Source organism: Siphateles boraxobius, unplaced genomic scaffold, assembly GCF_051911475.1.
Source record: "Siphateles boraxobius isolate OS27281-9 unplaced genomic scaffold, OSU_SipBor_1 17, whole genome shotgun sequence".
In the NCBI taxonomy this organism is placed as follows: domain Eukaryota; kingdom Metazoa; phylum Chordata; class Actinopteri; order Cypriniformes; family Leuciscidae; genus Siphateles; species Siphateles boraxobius.
In genome coordinates, this window is record NW_027508777.1 from 6,867,697 (window position 1) to 6,884,256 (window position 16,560).

The 16,560-nt window shown below is 39.0% G+C and overlaps 1 protein-coding gene across 4 annotated transcripts in view; it reads right to left on the bottom strand.

The window, feature by feature from the left end:
• bnc2 (basonuclin zinc finger protein 2) overlaps positions 1 to 16,560 on the bottom strand; it is a 324,547-nt gene that overhangs the window by 198,683 nt on the left and 109,304 nt on the right. For 2 of the 4 annotated variants that reach the window (XM_077232321.1, XM_077232324.1), the window contains exon 2: positions 7,921 to 8,166. The exons of 1 other annotated variant lie outside the window; for it this stretch is intronic. In XM_077232321.1, the coding sequence (XP_077088436.1) occupies positions 7,921 to 8,166 (246 nt within the window). Of the gene's footprint in view, positions 1 to 7,920; positions 8,167 to 9,073; positions 9,421 to 16,560 lie in introns of all 4 variants that reach the window. One more of the 4 variants, XM_077232322.1, reaches the window with a different exon arrangement.

The following is a 16,560-nucleotide window of genomic DNA, read 5'->3' on the forward strand; positions in this document are numbered from 1 at the left end:
GTGCTTTACTTCCCCACGCTCAACAACACCAGTGCAGTGTCACTAATGAGGAAAACCACTGTGAGCAACTGAAATTACTGTCATTATCTGCGGACATATGTAACTATAACAGTAATAATGGTGGAAGGTAGTAGTAATAATAATAATAATGGTAAATCAGCCACAACATTAAATGAAATTATGGTGACACAGTCAAACCACACAGGAAAATTGAAAATGAGAGACTCTTTCCTGCAAAAGGGGAGTGTGATTTTCTTCTCTGTGTATTGTTGATGGTAGAAATTGCCCTCTTAGCTGTTTAAGATGAGGAAGGCTAACAGCTTAAAAATAGCGGCCTCTGAATGTGCCAGTGGCATTGGCAACAATCCAGGAAAGAAGAAGAAGAATAAAAAAAAGAAAACAGGAAGCAAAGAAACAGAAGTCATGCCCTCATTTCATGGCCCATGTTCCCATTACATTGTCATCAAATGCAGAGTTTTTCCAAATATTGTAGCCGTACTTGTTGTTCATCATCCCCAAACAGTTGTGTAACAGGTTTGCATCTTTTAGTTTTCATAAAATTTTGCCTGAATAATATCGGAGGTTATTTGAAACATTTGAATTTACCTGGATTTCTGCATAAATTTGCCAAAATGATTTACATATCTTTAAACACACTGAGTTAATTTCTGTACATAAAGGAAATGAGTATTTGCGACATAATCAATCACTAGGGGTGCTGATATTTGATTCGATTTAAATCACCACAAGGTTCTCACACCTGTTAAATGTGTTAAAAGTGATAATAAAATCATGTGAGAGCCTGAAGAGCATAATTTTTCAGGATCTCAGGTGGTGTAAAGTTGAAATGTGAGACTGACTGCAGCGTCCCAGAGTTAAAGTTGGAGCCCAGCGGTAAAGTGAAAACACTCAGCATGCTTTGGGGTCTGACTGTCTGATTTGAATGACCTTTACGGAAGGGCAGGTGTTTTCTGGATTGCACGTGGCATAACTCCGCACCAGTGAAGGTCTCAGAGGACTTGATAACTGACTCCAGTGATTCTAACTGACTCTTGCAAATCATAATGGAACCTCTTACCGGCATTCCGGGACAAAGGCTTTCAGGCACAGACTGCACCGGCGGCAGTACTAAGGTTAGAAGGAAATCTGAATATTGTCTCTGTTGATCTGATGTTTTCTTATTCAGTACTGAGAAATGCAGTATGAGCAGTAAAATCAAGATCAAGCTAAATCTCTGATTCCAATTTTTGATTTAGGTAAATTGCATACACAGGTCTTTATAGCGTTATACGACTAAAAACAAATCTTAGAATCTTTTTATGAGTTTTAATGTATTCATTAAATACAAAAACTGCTGTACAGTACATCCCCCTAATCCATAAAAAAGGAAAAGAAAATTATTCTGTCATCATATAATTCCAACATATTCTTTCTTTCTTTTTAAGCTCGTGGTCTCCGCCTTTGTGTTCATAACGCAGCCATCTTTAAACTCCTAAACTAGGTTATGATACCTCTCCACTCTCTTAAATAATTTAGCAACTGAGATCAAGTCTTAAGACTTATGAACATTTATGCATATTCTTAATTGTACAAAGAAAAAAAACTAATTGCGTCATTCTTAGAATTTTGCCACAGGTCTTTATGTGTTCTGTTGAATAGGTGTGTATAAAAAACATCTACAGCAACATTTTACATTTACATACATTCACAACAAATGTATCTGCAGGTTTTGTGTAACGTGTTATTTTCTCTTATACATACAATGTTTATGCAAATTTCTGAGAGGCTGATTTTATTTTTACATGGAGGTAGTGCGTGTCTCATCTCTGGGAACACTGTCCCCCAGGTCTCGCCTATCAGATCTCTCTGTCTCTAGCTGAGGTCTGAGAGGCCTCTCTCTCTTTCTCTCAGATCTCTGAGGTCTGAAGGGCAGCTGGTGCATTCTGATTGTGTCAGGCGCTCGGGGAACTAACAAGACGCAGAATGATGGTAATGTCCCCTCATTACCGCCACGCCGGGGGTGGTGACATCCTGACTCTAAGACTATTGAAACAGCAGTTTCCCTTTTAACCAGAACTTCCCTTCTGTTCAGAAAAAAGGGGTTAAAAAAAACTTTTCAGAGCATTGACTAGCTTGACAAGGACCAAAAATACACTGAACAAAATGGTAACATCTAAATTAACTGGTTAATTATATTGGTCAAAGATATTATTTAATACCACAGAATCAACCTAAATACATAAATGTATACCAACAAAACATGTGTATGGGTTAAATCAGTTAGCTCTTTCAGGGAACAATTGCATGTTAACACTTTTTATAGTGTACTATAACATTAGACAGACAACCAAGTGAACTTGTTTCTTTATAAAATGAAGCAAATATAGATGTCTGTTTCATTACAATCCCTCAGTTAAGAGGTTAACAAGTTGTTTTACATTCACAATCTGATCACAACAAAATGTGTCACTATTTTAAATAATTATGAATTCTTGTAATACAAGTATTCAATAGTTTTTGAAGTGTCTTATAGCTAGGTCAACAATTTAATCTGCATTTACCCAGGGGAAAGCATGACTACCTTTCAACGCTCATCGTCCTGATAACAGAGCAGCGCAGATGGTCTCACATTTTTCTCCTGTCTATGTCCATGGCATTGACCCTGTCTGTGTGTCGCCACAGAGAAGCGCAACATCACCTCTCTTCTCCTGTGCAACGCTGGAGACAGTATTGCTCCGTTTTCTGACACTCCAGAATTCAGAATGAACATGTGAGTGGCCATGTCGCCCCTGAGGACAGACAGAGAGCAGAGAAGAGGCACTGCACGAGCATGTGAGTGATGTGCCCAGTGTCAGCTATTGATCATAGCCCAAGGAACACACAGATCTCAAACACCTACTCATATCCACTCATCGCTCCAGAGAATAAAGGAAAGACAGCAACCAAATCTTTAGTGAGGCTGAATGAAAATCTTAACTGGATCGATTTGTGTGCTTTTCAGTGTGGGACTAGGGGCTGAGGGGGGAGGGCAGGGTCGGGGGGTGTGCTTGTCCCCGTTGTGAAGTGCTGATGAATCTGCCTCCAAACTGGCTGCAAGCCAGTATCACAGAAGAGTGAATATCTCTACTCACGAGGGACCACTTCCCCTTCCCCAAAAACAACCCGCTTATGTCCCACACTTTCACTAGCTCTCTTCATCTTGCGCTTCCACTCTTTGCTTTTAAATATTTAAGATTAACAAAATAAAAAAATAAAAATAAAAAAAAATAAACAGCATACATTTAGAAAGAACAAAAAAATGGGGTTTAAACTGGTAAAATATCTAAATTTAAGAAATCTTTTTTGCGAAGCATGTTGAATACAATAACAGAGTGTAGTGATATTTCTCATGAGCATTTTAGTTTAATATTCTAACATTGCTTAGTAAACAGTGAAATTTAGGGAATTAAATCATGAATATTAAATCTAATTTAACACAGAAACCGCTATAAACAACATGTTTATTAAAAGCCAACTGTAGAATTTTGATTAATACACTAATTATGTAATAACTTAAATGGAATGAGAAATACTGAGTATCTTTTTTTTCAGGGTAGAAAACATAATAGTTCCAACAACTCGCATTGAGAGTAGGGATGTAGGCAGAGGTGTAGGCAGCACAATAACTGGCATGTATCGCATGTGTACAGGCATGACAAAAACACATTCACACACACTCAAAGAGTACAGAACTCTCATATACAGTCGCCAAACATCTCTCTGCCTTTTCTCTCTCATCTACTCATCACCTCTACATGCACCTTTTTGTAACTCTTGACTTCCACTATAAAACACGCCAGCAAGCACTCTCGCTTTAAAACAAAAACAGTGAAAAAGTTTACCACTTTCTCTCTGATCCTCTCCCCACCCTCTCTGCTTCCTCCACATTCCAGTTTCTCCTTGAAAACATTAAGAGGCTGTCTGTAGGGGAAAGCGAGAGGAATTAGGAAAGAAAGCATCCCTGAGCCAGGTGAGATTACTCCCCTCAACTGAGTCCATTACTTAACAGGGTCAGTAGTTAGAGGAGCCAGAACCGTTCAGCACAAAGACCCCTGAACTAGCAGCCTCTCTTCTGTACAGTGGCACAATAATTTGTGTGCTGACTCCAAAGATGGTCTTTGAAATTAACCCCCCCCCCCCCCCCCCTCCTCTTTAGTTGCTGTTTTACACAATAAAACTCCCTATTTATTTATTTTCCAACATATTGTATATGTTCAACTTGCCTTGGTTTTGACAATGACCCTGCAACATGCATCTTCCTGTCACCAAAGGTTGAAACAGTCACACTTCCTGTGACTCCTCCATCTTAGTCAGCACTAGCTGCACCAATGGTGTTGGCACTGCCCTGGGCTCTGCTCTATCTGCCGAGAAAAGATGGTGGGTGTCTCCCTAACCACATATCCTCTTTCACTCTCCTCTCCTCCTCTCCACTCCACCCTTCTCTTTCTCTCAACCAAGGCCAGCCAAGAGTCGTTTCATCTCGCACCCACACACACATGCAGCACAGAGAGGGAAAAAAAGAAAACAGACACTTCACTATAATCACATGTACACACCTCCTGTAAATACACGCGCACATACACCTGATCCCAAAAAAGAAAGAAAGAAAGAAAGAAAGAAAGAAAGAAAGAAAGAAAGAAAGAAAGAAAGAAAGAAAGAAAGAAAGAAAGCACGGATATGCAACAAACATGATCAGTAAAGAAGATCGCAAAATGAACTGAGCTTCAAATCAATAAATATAAAAAATATAAAAAATAATAGCAAGTCAGAAAGGGGTCTTTTTTATTTGGTTATTTGTTACATTAGAGAAGATGTTTAATTAATACATAAGGAGCACCCATAAACCGCATTCAACAAATTATTATTGTGATTTGTTCCTAACTGTGTTCAGTTTTCAGATCTCAAAATACATGAGAACATACAATATAAATGTTCTTTAACATTACAATAGTTACTAAATTAAATGAAAGCAACTGTTTAATCGTACGAATCGAACACAATCGTTCATCTTTTTTAAAAGGCAATTTTTCCTTTAATATGTTTCTAATTACTTTCACAATAGGTTTCTGTTTACAGTCGTGTCGCACCCGCAACCGGAATATTTTTAGTTTTTACATCTTTCAGTCAAGGTCTAAAAATTTCAAAATTCAATATTCCTTATTTAAGATTAAAGAAAATATATTACAGTAGGTTTGTTACGTTTTGGTGTGGCGATTAAATTAATTTGCAAACAAGACAGGAGATTTCAGCTAATCATTTAGCGGAAAATCTGTAATTTTCAGTGTCATTCGTTTTCAAATTATTATTGTATTATCATTATTATTATTATTATTATTATTATTATTATTATTATTATTATTATTATTATTATTAATAAAGAATAGAACATCAATAATAACAATAATATATTTCCCGTTGCAGTTTTATTTTACGTTCTGTAGGCCTAATCGAAATTTTCTAGAAGGTTTTTATGCAATTTAATCTACAATATAAAGTACAAAACAATGTTTTAAATATAAAACATTTATATTTAAAAATATATATAAAAAACGGGGGGGGGGGGGGGGCAGAAGTGGTTCAGATGAGAGGATGCTGAGAAGCCTTTAGAGAGAGTGATGAAGTTCGCCTGCACCACAGCCTCTTAGACTTTCCACGGGAGAAAAGATCAGATTCAGCACCTGAAAAAGGTTTGCGATGTGAACTGATCTCAGCTCTGTTTTAGCAACGCGTGTCAAAAGAATCACATCAAATGAAGAACCTTCAAGTGCTCGTTCGTAGTGCAGCCGATTAGTCAAGATTGAGCAATTAGAACCCATTAATAACCAAACCCACATTAACAAATATAGGCTAGCCTACTGCATAAAATAAACCCTAGCACAGGGATCCAGAATATTTGCTTTTATGTGGGTTTGATATTAATATCGACCATTGCATTGGTTAGCAGTGTCAGTATAATTTGTGGAAATGCACAGGTGTACCTTTAATAAAAATAAAAAAATAGGATCGGATATTATTTGATGATTAAGCTGTTGTGATCTTCTTGTTAACAGTAGCCTACAGATACAGCTGAAATTAATTTAGGACGCAGAAATGTAGGTTAAATTACACGGTCGAAAAGGCTTGCAGCCGCTCTTTAGTAAAATACATTTGAAAAAAAAAAAATACACATTTGGAAAAATACATATTTGAGGGGAAAAAACGTATTTCATTCGCAATGCATTTTAAAAGAACATAAAAATATCAGTGTCAAACTAGTTTCTTGCCATCTGTGAGAGCAGCATCATATTTTATTATTGATTATGAACAGGATTATGATATTATTTTTTGACATTTCTCTAAAAATCTTTCTTTGAGATTCATAGCTCAATAAGGATCGGATGCACAACATTTGCATTATGATATTTGTTTAAGCAGCACAATTGCATCTGAAGAGCTGAGACAATGTTGTCCTGACAAAATAGCTGATATCAGCCAGATTACACTGTAATAAGCCTAATGTCCATTACATGAGACATTATCTTTATAAAAAAAAAATATATCCAACGATTATTGAGTGATTTAGAGTCGAATTCAAACAAAATCCATTTGACTTATGTCACTCATATTTTATGTCAAGGATAAACGGTTTAAACACATTTTTATAACAAACGTTCAAAGGCGCGTCATAATACAAGAATGCAAATCACTTTATTTGGAGAATTTTACATAGTTATTAAACGCGTAAGGTCCATTCAGAATGTCCTTCAACTTGCAATAAGTAAGAACCCTTCCATTCTTCATAGTGTTTTCGTGAATGATTGACGCGCAGGACTGAATCCACCTGCGCCGGAGCTCCGATGCGCAAAACAGCTAAACGCGCGTCGGAATAGAACCATTCAAATCTTTATTCTCCCTCAGATTCTAAATTTCTAAGTCAACTAGAATCGCGCAGACAAAATTTATTAGCGTTTCAATAATAAATAACATATAGTTATTTAGAGAAATATATAGTTTAAACTAAACGAAAAATATATATATATATAGGCTATATATATAATTTAACATAAATACAAACTGGTAATTCATATTTTTACGGTGTTCAATTTTAATCGATACGCACAGTGTTGCAAATAAAGAGAGCTTATCGAGTATGTAAATGAAAGAAAAAAAATGTTCGTGAGGAATCTGGAAAGATATGTGGATGGACCCCCATTGTTGGCCAAAGGGAGTCAAGGGGCCTGCGATCGTATCAGCGTGTGCATGGCACAGAGAAACCAGCCCTGATGATTAATGTTCTGCTCACCATCTTTCCCTCCACAGACCCCGATCCCCCTATCCCCCTCCCATAAACATTCTGTCCTGATAAAAACATTCAGCACAGGAACTCTACAATAACTACACACAATGTTAAAGAGCTGTAGATATTACATATAGCTAGGGAAATCTGAAGTACTTTTACAAGTTGATGATGTTAAGAACTCCAGAAACAAACAGATGAAGTCAATTAGATGTGTGCCACAGCCTGATCTACAAAGGGTCACCAAAACAAAACCTCCCAGTCCAGACTGACCAGACGCATATTATTCACTAATGCAATTAATAAAACTAAGTTTTCTTCAACACTCAGAAACTTTGAGCCCGTTTTAAAACAAAGACTGCGATTTGTGACAACGGGCATCAGCCACTAAACCACTTAAAGAAGTTAAGCAAAACATAGTAGCAAGCGTTAAAATCACTGACACCAACCAAAAATTTTTTTACATTCACATTCATACGGTAAAAAAATCTAATAAAAATCATGCTCACACTTTTAACAGCTTAAACACACACTTAACAGCTGCACAGAGATGAAGCTGACACATGAAGTGTCACACTGAGCGAGAGGGACAGCATCCTACTGACCTGCTGGGACATTCTGAAAAGGAGGTTGCTGTCAGTGCTCTGCTGTGTCCATGTCCCCATGAACCCCGGCTCGGCGCTGGCCGGTCTGGTGCTGAACTGCATGGAGCTTTCTCCTTCTCCTCCTCCTCCCCCTGCACCGCTGCTGCTGCTCCTGCTGCTGGCTCTGGCCGTGGACTTGCGTGCCCTCTCTCGATCTTGTTCTCTCCACACCACACCGCCTCTCACATCCAACTCTGTCTCCTCAGACTGCCGGCAGAAAAGAGGGGGAAGGGGGGTGGACGGGGAGCCGGAGAAAAAAGTAAGATAAGGTGGAGGTTCAAAGAGGCACAGGGTGACTGCTCTGTTCTTTTTTCTCTTCCGTCCTAGTCTTGCTCTCTTTTTTCTTTCTTTCTTTCTTTCTTTCTTTCTTTCTTTCTTTCTTTCTTTCTTTCTTTCTTTCTTTCTTTTCGTTTTCTCTCTCTCTCTCTCTTTCCTATCTTCTCTTGAGAGAGAGGTGAAAGTGGAGGGTCTTGCCTGCCAGTAGCAGGAAGAGTGTGTTGAGTTAATTCAGGAGCAGGGCTGCAGAATGCATATTTCCTCTGGGGCATGTGGTGGTAGAGGGCAGGATGAGCGGAGTGTCGGAAGTAAGGAGGGAGGAAGAGAGGGATGGGGGTGTGAATTGAAGTGAAGTGAAGGAAGGAGAGAAAAAGGGGGATGGCAGAAAAATGGAGGAGATGGTGAAGGAGAGTAGATTTTTTTTGTCTGAAACCACCCCCCACCCCCCCCCCCCCCCCCCCCATACACACACACACTTTTTTTTTTATGTCAGTCAAGCTGTGTATGGGCTGTCCTCCAAACGTACACGGACATATACACATACACACATTCCAAACAGAAATCAATCGTAGAGCAAACTCAGTCACCCGTAACCTGCCCTTTGAACCCCTCGCACACCTCTACATGCACAAAAACACCACTTATATTTTGCACTAAAAATACACTTTCAATCATTGAACATCTATGCTGTTGTAATCAAAACAAACTATTTATCACTGCAAATAGTTCTCTTAAAAAGTTTCATTCAATAAGAAAACCAAAATGACTTTAAAACTATTTTTCCAAGAGCCGAAGACAAAACGTCCATCCCTTCTCCCCAAAAGGTGCCCTTTCTCACCAGCGTGTCCAGCGTGGTTTTCCTTCCAGCTGTGTGGAGATCAGGTGTTGGAGTGTGTCAGTTCCAAAGCAGCCCCTCCTCTCTCTTTCTCTTTCTCTTTCTCCTTCCCTGTCTTTCTTTCTTCAGGCCCCCTTCTCGCCTTCAGAGATGCCTGTCCTCTGTTCCCAGACTAACTCCAGCTAGAGCTGTGTCAGTGTGCATGTGCATGCAGCCGTGAGTACATGTGTGTTGTTGTGAGGTAGAGCATGTGTGTGCCGGGCCGCAGCACGTCTGAGTTAACTGCTCCTCTCTTCTTGCTGGCACTCAATGACACGGCTCTCTCTCTCCTCCACTGATCTGCTTTCCCACTGAGAGGAGAGAGAGAGAGAGAGCAGGAGGGGAAAGGGTTGTCCCTGTCTTATTACCAGCTCTCCATGCCTGATGCTTCTTCACTCCAGACCTCAGTGGGATTGAGCCACTCTCTAATACATGAACTCTCTCTCTCACACACACACACACACACACATACACACACACACACACGCGCGCACACACACACACACACACACACACACACACACACACACACAACGGGCCTATCCACACAACTATTCCAAGCAAATAATGCATTTGTCAATACAATTGGACAAGCTCCAACTTCTATAATAACCTCAATGCTAAACGAAAAGACGTTTCTCAGCCTTCCAATTGCACTTTATTTGATTTTTTTATATTTTGTTTTTACTCTTGACAGCCAGTAAACACACAATGTGTAAAAATTATTTTTTTTTAAAAAAGCATTTAAAAAATAAATAAATGTATAAATAAGTATTTATATTGCATCACTTATGTATTGTTTCTCCACGTCTAGTTTCACACCGGCTGGATTTAAAGCAGAATGTGTCACTAAAACCAGACTAGAGCCAGGTATTTTAAGGTGGTCACACAACCATTTGATTTTTATTACAAAGTCTGAATCCTTTGTCTGTTTTTCTCTCCCCTCGTATTAAACAGCTCTGGCTAATGGTTCTATGCAATCATAACCCATCCGCCCCCCCCCACCCCCCCACAACACCACCCAACACAAAACCCCCTCCCCCTGTGAATGCGCGCACACACACACACCGTCTTGTGGAATAGTGCGGCAGAGCACATAATCATACATACTCTCCCACTCACAAACACACACACACACACATGCAGGGAAACCTCGAGTGGATGCTTTCAGATTTTAATTAAGAAAAAAATGAGGAAGAGGCTCCATTTTTGCCAAATTGGTCCCCGCAGCAGACAGTCTCACAAAGGTGGGGATGAGAAAGAAAGCCCTAACATATGCACTTACAATAAGTGGCGGCATCTCTTCCTCATTGTACATGCCAAAACATTTTATATGAGAAATGTGTTGTGTAATGAAGCTATTTTTTTGCTATTATTGCGTGTTTTTCCTCTCATACTTTTTTCCTCCAGCACTTCTCCTGACGTCAGCTGTTAAAATTATAGTATTTGACAATGCGAGTATGTCTGAAGATGTCACCGTGATCTCCCTTCTATGAGACAGAAAGAAAGGAAATTAACTTTTCTCCCTTTCGCTACATTAAATGGCTTCTCGTATGTAGAGAGCCACTTGAATTTTGTGGCAATTTAAAGGAGACAGCTGTTACTGTCCGTTAAAAGCCTCTGTACAGCTCTAATGACAGCTCTGGTTAACCTTTACCTGAGTAATCTGCACAGCATTTTGTCTGATCAAATTGTGTCGTCGTCTTCTTCATTTAGATTGAATAAAAAAAGGCAAGAGGAATGGTGGCAGCTGCAATGAGAACTTAATATGCTGTTTTGTTTCTTTTCCTCACCTCCTCTCTCTCTCTCTCTCTCTCTCTCTCTCTCTCTCTCTCTCTCTCTCTCTCTCTCTCAAGCGAAGAGTGCCTCCGCAGTAACCAAAGACGTAAAGACCGCACATCTTTACAAGCTAAATGGACACTAATGAGAGATGCTTAGAGCCCATTGTCACACACTTGTCCCCTCCATTTCATCTGTTCTCATAGACATTTTCTTGCTTAGTTCTAAATTGCCATGAATTATTGTTTCTGAAAACAACACGGGCATTAATGTTTCATAGAATGCCTTTTGAAAACATGTAACAAAAAATATATTCTACCATTTATATATTCAATAACTCTAAATTCCAAGGAAATTGTTTCTTTATTTAGTCTCTATAGTCACATCTCAAATTATCTTCCCCTCTTCAGTTCTCTTTCTCTCTTGAATGTACTGGTCTCTTGATTTTCCAAGTGCAACTGGGTGTTTCAAGTGAAGCTGGCAGATCAGCTTCTGATCTCCCTATTAATAGTTGTTATTTGTGAGAGGTTTGAGAGGAATCTGACAATAGCCCTTTCCCTTTTTGCTTGCTGTCCTTTTCTTTCAGTTTGTCCTGTCCTCATTCTCTCTCTCGGGGGTAAGGGTGAGCTCAGATCCTGTCAGTGGCAGCAGCAGCAGTGGTAGTCAAGTAAAGCAGAGAGCCACAGTAATGGACTCCTTTATTAAAACTATTATTCTGCAAGACTTCAAATTCCCCCAAGACTAGGGCCATGTCGAAGCTGATATAATTAACTAGAGGCTCAGCTACGGATCAATTACCAGACAAGCAAGTGATAGCCAAATCAATGAAAGATCATCAGCCACATTATCTGTGTTGCAACTCATTAGAGTAAAAGAGAAGAGAGCATGCTGGGAGTCCTGGGGCTGTGGCACTGCGGCAGCACAGAGGGCATTGACTTTTTCTTAGCGACCCATGTCAGTTTTTGTGTTGGAGTGTGACATTTTTGCAGATGTCATAAAAGTTGTCTTTATTTCTCAAGGGTCCTCCATATGTTTTTTAAGGAACTAAGAAGTGGTGAAAAGTGGACATAATGTCCATTTGCAAATGACTTGACATTGATAATAAACTTTGCCTCCGCTGAGGGAAAGCTGGTAAACAACAGAGAGAAAAAAATCGTTATCTGACATGTGAATGGCAAAGTAAACCCTAATTAATTATTCATGAGGTGACATGATGATTTTTGTTCCTGTAGAGGATGGTACTAGCAAAATCAAGGTCATAGGTTTGATACCAAGAGAATGCATGAACTGATAAAATGTATAACTTGAATCTTGAATATTACTAAGTCATTTTAGTAAAAATGCAGCTGTCAAATGCATAAATGTAAATGTAATGATTTTTATGGTGCTGTATTTTATTTACTGTTTTTTATTATTATTATTTAAAATTATTTAAATGATTTAATTTGAATTCATTTGAGTTTAGATTTATTTCTTACATTCTCTGTTTTTAGGTGTGCAATGTCAAATAAATATAATTTAATTAAAATTGATATTGACAATCTATGTTAGTTACTGTACCTAATAATAATCTATTTGATGTTCAGCGAAGACAGTTTTTTTTTCTGACAAAATACAGTCTCGCTTTCTGTATTGTGTTCCAGGTTTTGACCATCCTGTCTTAAGGACATATACTGTACACACAAGTGAATGAACGAGTGGGATATTAGTGCACTCTTCATGTGACTTGAAGACAGTGTGTCGATCAGATAGCGGCCAGATAGAACTGTCACTGTTCTGTTCTGGTGGAAGACGCAAAAGGGCCACAAGACATCATATGACACCATGAATAAACAACCTTTCACTTGTGTAGAGAATGAGAGAAAAAAATGAATGTCCCCTGAACTCAAGAGCCACACGTGATCCAAATGCCATCGATTTTGCAATCACACAGTATTCCACGTATACCATTGCGACCAGCAATAGCAAAGGACTAGGAGAGAAAGAAAACAAAGACATTCTCATGTTGGCCTACTTAAAAAATAATCACTCATAGAGCATGTGGATGTTACAGTTTTAAATAGTTAAGTAGAAAATAAATTTAAACCTGCCTCACTTCTACTCATAGTACTTAGGAACTGCCAATTGATGTGACTGTTTTACCCATTGCCACACATCACACAATTAGCAGCATTACAGTTGCCCTAGGCTGCGTTTCCCAAAAGCATTGTAAGCCTAAGATCGTAGAACCATTGCCACCAACTTAGCTCACAATGCTTTTGAGAAACACAGCTCTGGGATCAGCCGTGGCTCATCTGTATGGACAGGTGGGGCAGAACTCCACCAAAACATTCATCTAAAACCTCTGTATAAGCTGAATCATTAATAAATGGTAAATGTGTTCAGCATTCTGCAACAAATAGTTTTTCATATTTTCTAGACTATTTTAAGTCGCAAAATCAGGATATATAAAAATGTAACATCTGGCTTTCCATTTAAATCTGTGGTGAAAATGGACCTGCAGCGTGCTCTAATTGAGAGACATTGGGGCAGATTTCAGACTACCCTGCTGATTTTCATGTTAGCTTGCGTAAACCTCGCTCCAGACCAAGACGATAGGTGTGTTCGACATCGGCTGTGGCTGGATGTAACCGATCGGCTAGAGTTGCAGAATGCAGGCGGGGAGGAGCTGAAAATGGAGACGTGAAGTCAGACACTAGGCTTGTTTGAGATGAGCAAAATCTGCGCAGAACCGATCACCGGTGATCAGCGCGAGTGCATGCCGGTTAGAAATGTGTCCGAGTGTGGTCGGCCTTGCTCCGATGTCATGCTGACGTGTGTCAAAAAACTCTCGCGAGCGCAAAGCGCACGTGTCGGATTCTGCAGTCGCGCGCAGTTGCTCTCCACCGACTGCGCTGATCAAAAGCATGGGAAACGACTTGCTGACGACACAGCTTCATGTTGATTGGTTTAAACAACCGTGATGTATTGTTCTCTCTTAAAATGTTTGATTCTAAAACTCGGATATCATGTTTTATGTGTATATGTTATGTGTGAATATTCCTAAACTCTCGGACAGTGCGATCTCTATGGGTTATGCAATGTCATTTTATTATAACACACGCACACACACACACAAAACAAACAAAAAACACATAGCCTATGTCTGTATTAAAGAAAAAAATGATTGATAGACACTTATTTGGAATGGAATCAAATAACAGGTACTTTGGGTGTCTTGTTCATTATATTTATTTTCATATAAAAGCAACATAACTTAAATTACATCCAGTTTATTAGCAACACTGTGCACGAGCGTGAATCCCTTGAATCTCGCAATATCCATCATTGATCTCGCAGGTTTCAGATCCACTGCGAGTAGCGAGAACTGTCCGGCTTGCCTGCGCTTTTTTCACTCCTCCTCTCACTGCAGCCGCTTACTCTCGACTACATTTCAAGGCACATCTCAAACAAGCATATTTTCTGCTTCCCGTAGTGACCGCTCACATGGTGTTTGCATACTTTACCACAGTGGAAGTGAAATAAATGCTATATTTCTCAAATACACAGACGTTTCAGATTCATTTCCATTTAATAATTTATTTACTACTTAATACAGCATCTGTTTGTACAAGAATAAAGTTCAGTATAAGCCTATACTATTTAAATAACATGTAGTGGGGTCTACGCTTTTTTTTAATCAGCTATTTTTTTTAAACAATATAAAATCCCGACAACATGAAAAGAGATGTTACTGTTATAAAATAACAGATTTGTGAGCATTAGTGGAACTGAAGGTGTTCGAATAAACATGAAACATTAGGCTTGTTCGACTTGAACCAGCGTTGCACAGACCGATCGGTTGATGACATCAAAGTACCGCGAGAGCGATTCAAAAGCATAAGGAGCCGTCTGCTCTCTAATCGCTCTCGCGGTACTCTGATGTCATCAACCGATCGGTCTGTGCAGCGCCGGTTCAAGTCGAACAAGCCTATTATGTGATCGTAATATCACGCGGTGAACCTGGCCAATCGTGGAACAGTTGTGTCGTCATCAGAGCTCGTGCAGCAGCGCTTGAGAAGCTGCACAGAATAAATCTGCCGGCTGCTCTCGAATCGCTTTCGCGGTACTTTGATGGCATACGTCACAGTCAAGTGGCGTCGGCGCAGTCTCAAGTCGGACACACTTTCTAACCAGCATGCACTGCTTCAAGTCAGCCGCCGATCGGTCTGTGCAGTGTTGTATGAAGTCGAACAAGCCTTATATCAATCCGCTTCAGCTATGTGTAGGCTATATTAGTCTGCATCAAGTCAGTAACTAGTTGGCATGTCTGTTCTTCCTATGTGGACTAGCGTATAAAATGAATGAAAGGAATGAATCAATCCTTTAGTTTAATAGCTTGTTAATGTTGATAGACTTTATATAGTAGCCTACTTTTCTGTTTGTTTTATGTTGTTCTGAGAATAGAAATTACTTTATTTTCCTCGCTGGAATTCCTCCACAACTTGTAATATTTTAAAACAACATTCAGAGGCAATAAGTGCTACATTAAGGCAATTCTATGCATGTGTCATGTGTACGTAAAGGTTGTCAATGCGTTCAACGATTAGAATATAAAGCTTATAAAAAATGTTTATCATAAACTAGTGTTAAGACCCAGAAGCTGACCTAAATTTACAGTCAGGAGACGTTACTGTCTGGGATGTGTTTCCCTCACAACGATGTAAATCGCTGATTAACTACCCTTGTATTATGTATTTTTGGAAAAATCTAACCAACTCACGACTGTTCCCGAAACCGTAGTAACATAGGCTACAAGGTCACTCTGTCATTTGGTGACCCCGATTGGTGTCTCACAGTGGATTCGAACCCGGGCCTCTCACACCAAAGGCATGTGTCTTATCCACTGCGCCATCACCACCACCACCACCACTATATAGCATCAGCTGCATATTTACCAGACCTGTTCAAAGAGCAGGAAAAACAAAAAATAACTTGCATAGTATTATTGACAAATAAAGAAATGTAATCGATAAATAATAATAATAATAATAATAATAACAATAATAATAATAAAACCCTCATTGATCAAACACAATAATCAGTTTAAAAATCCAAAAATACAATCAGGCTGCCAACTCAAGCCTAGCCACCAAGTCTAACTCAAAACAGTGGAACAAGTGGTTCGTGGTGAGATCCTTTACAATAATTTCACAGCTCTGGCATGTGTGAAAAGGAGAACTCAGAACGAAGTATTAAACCGTGTCATATACACAAATGCAAGTCAAAAACAGCATGTGTTCAAAAACGGTGCTAAATGCCATAAATTACAGTTTATTCAATAAGAGAGAGGAGAAAACCATCCAACTATCAATAATAGAAGGTAACCCCTACCATATCATGAGCCAGCACCACTTATATTTCTAAGGAAATGACTTGATTGGATTATATTTTAAGTATGGCCATTGTATAAATTGCCCCACCCAGAACAATTCATACGTCAAACAATAGACAATTTGTTTCTGTCTTAGGGTCACTACTGTTTTCCACAGAAATGTTATATAGAAAATGTTGACAAAAGCAATTGTAAATGATTACATAAGAAACCATTTTTATTAGAACATTTTTAGTATGCACATTTGAGTTAAATTTATTTATTTAAAAGATAATGATTTAAATCTAACAGCTGTGAC